This window comes from Lolium rigidum, chromosome 2 (genome assembly GCF_022539505.1).
Source record: "Lolium rigidum isolate FL_2022 chromosome 2, APGP_CSIRO_Lrig_0.1, whole genome shotgun sequence".
NCBI lineage: Eukaryota > Viridiplantae > Streptophyta > Magnoliopsida > Poales > Poaceae > Lolium > Lolium rigidum.
The window spans coordinates 57,518,800-57,522,893 of NC_061509.1; the positions used below are offsets into that span (position 1 = coordinate 57,518,800).

The 4,094-nt window shown below is 45.8% G+C and overlaps 1 protein-coding gene across 1 annotated transcript; it reads left to right on the forward strand.

Annotated features, from left to right (window-relative positions):
• The first annotated feature begins 2,089 nt into the window (after positions 1–2,089).
• Positions 2,090–3,604, forward strand: LOC124686526. The gene has a single exon (XM_047220457.1). The coding sequence runs from the start codon at positions 2,090–2,092 to the stop codon at positions 3,242–3,244; it is 1,155 nt and encodes a 384-aa protein (XP_047076413.1). The 3' UTR covers positions 3,245–3,604.
• The last annotated feature ends 490 nt before the right edge of the window (positions 3,605–4,094 follow it).

Here is a 4,094-nt window from a genome sequence, read left to right on the forward strand (position 1 = left end):
TGGTCGGGGTATGCAACAAAGGGTGGGTGTTCGAGGTAGCGGAGGAACATGATTGACTAGGACCTTATACCGGGCCTCACACCAAAGGAAGTGTGGACGGGTTGCGCGCCCGGTTGGCACCAAGGTTAAGATCTCTTATGGGTAAAGCAACACACCTCTGCAGAGTGTAACGAATCGTGACCAGCCACTCCCGTTCCGGGTTTTGGAACTCGCGAACGCCGTCGGAAAGGAACTCCATGAAGTTCTAGTCAACCGGTGAAGGCCGACGGACATAGCTCTTCCGAATAAAAGCAACCTTTTGAAGAAATGATTACAAAAACTTGCATTGCCTATGACTTTCCGGTCTATGGCCGTAGCTAGTGCATTAAACACCTCTTTCCTAAAATGAACTTGTTGAGTACGCTCGTACTCATCCCACTCTTAAATCCCCCGCTTAGATATGGAGGCATCGAAGGAGGATCTACGAGTCAACTCGAAGACCGAGGAGTCAACAACTACTTCAAGAGACAGGACCATGTCGGGAGAGTCAAATACCACATTCAACAAGGAGAAAACCTAGATTAGCAATAGAAAGGAATTAGCTTCCTAAACCTAGCTCCTATTTAGCTAGAATCTATTCTTAGCCTCTATAGCTAGTTAAATACTCTACAAATAGAGTTCGTGATAGGCTTGGACTACGAGTCGTTCTTCTGGAGTTTATTTGCAGATTTACCTCATTGTAAAGTAGGAGGTCATGTGCTGATCTTCTCGTAATAGAGTCGGAGTTGTAATTCTATAGACATGCCTTGGACCCGCATATGTTTCTGTTGTACCACTCTGAGCGATATAATACTAGTGGAACGGTGTTTCATTGGTGTTATATCAGACTTGCATACTACACCATGCAGTGGTATGCTGGGTCACCACACCGTCCGCCGAATGGCAGGGAGGCCGGCAGCCGAAACCATGCGCCGGGGGGTGTGGAGGCCGACGGTGAGTGGCTCGGCGCCGGAGGATGGGATGGACGTGAGAGAGCTAGCCGTGGACGGGCGCCAAACAGCGAGTGACCTTGGCGGCGTGTGTGGCCACATGCGGCATGAGTAACCCATGCGGTGGTGTCGGGAGAATGTGAAATTGAGAAAAGTTTGTTATTTTAAAATTAAAGTTGAGGAAATTTGGGTGAGGAAGAAAGCTGGATTGTCCGACTTTTCTCAGTACTCCAATACCAAGAAGCACTGACATGTGGTTTTCTGTGGTTATCATTACAAAAAAAGTATTATCATCCTAATGACCAAGAGATAATAATATTTTCCATTTATTTGCAAAAAAATTGTTTGGTTACTTAGTATTTTCTTTTATGCTTTCATGCGATAAATGATTTGTTCATCCAATTTGCACCGGGAGTACTTTATGTTCACATTCTTATATTTTTATGAAAATAAAACTTCATGCTAACTCGATAGATTGATTGTGCAGGATGGCTACGAGTTGACAAAGAGATTTTTGATACACATACTCAAGTACCTTGCTAATGACATTGAAAATAACATACAGGATGTTGTGCGAGCATATATTATTCACGATCAAGAGAGCATGGATTTAATAAATAATATAAGAAATAATATGTCGGTCTCGTTGCCTTTTATAATTATTACACTAAATTATGTGATATGATCTTATGATATTTGAAATATTATGTGGTTATTTTTATATACTTAAATGTTTTTGCGCATCATTTACACTTGTAATATTTGTGAAACTACATAAAGTAGAGATCCATGTAATATTGTGACTGGCATAAGGTAGGGAGCCGTAGCGAAGCACGGGCATTCCACTAGTTTTCTTAGTACTCCTTCCTACTCATATTAAGGAGAGCTATTTTGACCCTGATGCTTATTATGGAGTGAGAGTAAAATTTCCAATTTTGAAATTGTATGTAAATTCTTCTTCTTTTTTAGAGAAGTATGTAAATTCTTCTACAGTAGGCTGTAACATATCGGAGAAATGACAAACATGGCCCGGCCCGGAAGGTCCAGTCGCACCTGCCTCCGTTGGACCAGTAGATAGACCGCCGGAATCTTTCCGCTGCCACCGGCGCCGCCGCGCCGCCATGTTCCGCCTCCGAAGCACCATGCTCAGCCGTCTCCTCTCTCCATCCTCCGCCTGCCCCGTCTCCTCTATCCAGCGCTTCCTCTCCGCCGAGGCCCCCCTCATTAGCCCAAAACCTAGCTTCGCCGTCGAGGATTACCTTGTCACCACCTGCGGCCTCACCCGAGCGCAAGCTCTCAAGGCCTCCGCGAAGCTCTCCCACCTCAAATCCCCCGCCAATCCCGACGCTGTCCTTGCCTTCCTCGACGGCGTCGGCCTCTCCAGCGCAGACGTCGCCGCCCTCGTCGCCAAAGACCCGCACTTCCTCTGCGCCAGTGTAGAGAGAACCCTGGCCCCCGTCGTCTTCCGGCTCACTAGCCACGGCCTCTCACATGCTGAGATCGCGCGCTTCGTCTCGCTCGGCCTCTCCATCTTCCGTTCTAGATCCGCCGTCTCCAATCTACCATACTACCTGTCGCTCTTCGGCTCCACCGAGAACCTCGTCCTGTTTCTCAAGCGAAGCTCCAGCCTCCTCGGAAGCAGCCTTGAGAAGGTGGTCAAGCCCAATGTCGCGTTCCTGCGGGAGTGCGGGCTAGGTGATTGTGATATTTCCAAGTTGTGCCTCTCTTCCCCATGGCTGTTCAAAATGAACCCAGAGCGCGTCCAAGCGATGGTGGAGCGCACCCAAGAGCTTGGTGCGCACCGTGGGTCGGTGATGTTCAGGCACGTGCTGAAGGCTGTTGCATTCCTTGGCGAGGAGAAGATCACGGCCAAAATGGAGTACTTGAAGAACACATTCAGGTGGTCGGATGCTGAGGTGGGCACTGCTGTTTCTGCTCTTCCAGCGATGCTGGCGAGATCTAAGGACATGCTGCGGAGGAGGTCAGAATTCCTCATCTCTGAGGTGGGGTTGGAACCAGCCTACATTGCTCGTCGCCCGGCATTGCTCTCTTATAGCTTGGAGGGCCGGCAGAGACCCCGCTTTTATGCTGTGAAGTTTCTCAAGGAAAATGGACTGCTCAAGCGTGACCCGAGCTACTATGCAATAGTCAAGGTCACCGAGAAGGTATTCATGGAGAGGTACATATTCCCTCACAAGGAAGCCGCACCACATCTCCCTGAAGACTATGCAACCGCTTGTAGAGGGGAGGTGCCTGCTAGACTCATGTTTGCATGAACCAAGAACTGGCATGGAAACTGGTAGCTGCGTATGGCACATCAAATTTCACTCTGCGTATTAGCCTGACAATTCCTGATTCGGTATTCTTGGCCTAACAGAGTGGTGGATGTTTGCTTAGTACCTTAGTTACATGTTGGTTTTGTGTTGGTAATCCAGGATGAAACCGATAAACTGATTTATGATTTCTGGTATATATATGTTCATGACAACATCCAGTGGAGAAGAAAGCATCGCACTGCTATCTTGTCCATCCTCAGGTCATATTGAAACACATATTGGAAGTAAGAGAGTGAGATCCCAGATATGGGCATTCTGCAAATGCTTTCAAGTTTCAATGAGTAGCATATCTGCACACTATATCTTTATGTTCTCAAATGGCCATTGCAGATTTGGGTGCAAAACTCAATACATTTTCCCATGAAATAAGATTTTAATTATCGCCATGAAGATGATATGAAAGTCTCCTTATGCTTTGATTCCATAGTTTCTGGCCTTCTGAACTTATGTGCTTCACAACTCAATACTTTGTTATGCTATTTGTTAACTTATGAGATGGCACCAAAATTATATCTTCTTGTTATCTACAAAATCCAGTGTTTTCATATATGGTTGTTGATTGATCTACCATAATGCTTGAGAGCTCTGGTTAGTGATATGTTGATTTGATTGGTGTTTGCAAAATCAACCTCTGTTGTTATATTAGTATTCTCATTATCTGTGGGATTTTTGGAATCTGCGGGCATGCACCTTCACTTCTTCTTGATAATTAAAGCTTCCCTGTTTTACTAGGTGCTGATTTTCTTATCTATAATTCCAAGTATTTATTCAAGTTTGTGTCCTTTTTATG

What these genes read in the sequence shown, in the direction of transcription:
- LOC124686526 (XM_047220457.1), top strand. Translation starts at nt 2,090, where the DNA reads ATGTTCCGCCTCCGAAGCACCATGCTCAGCCGTCTCCTCTCTCCATCC.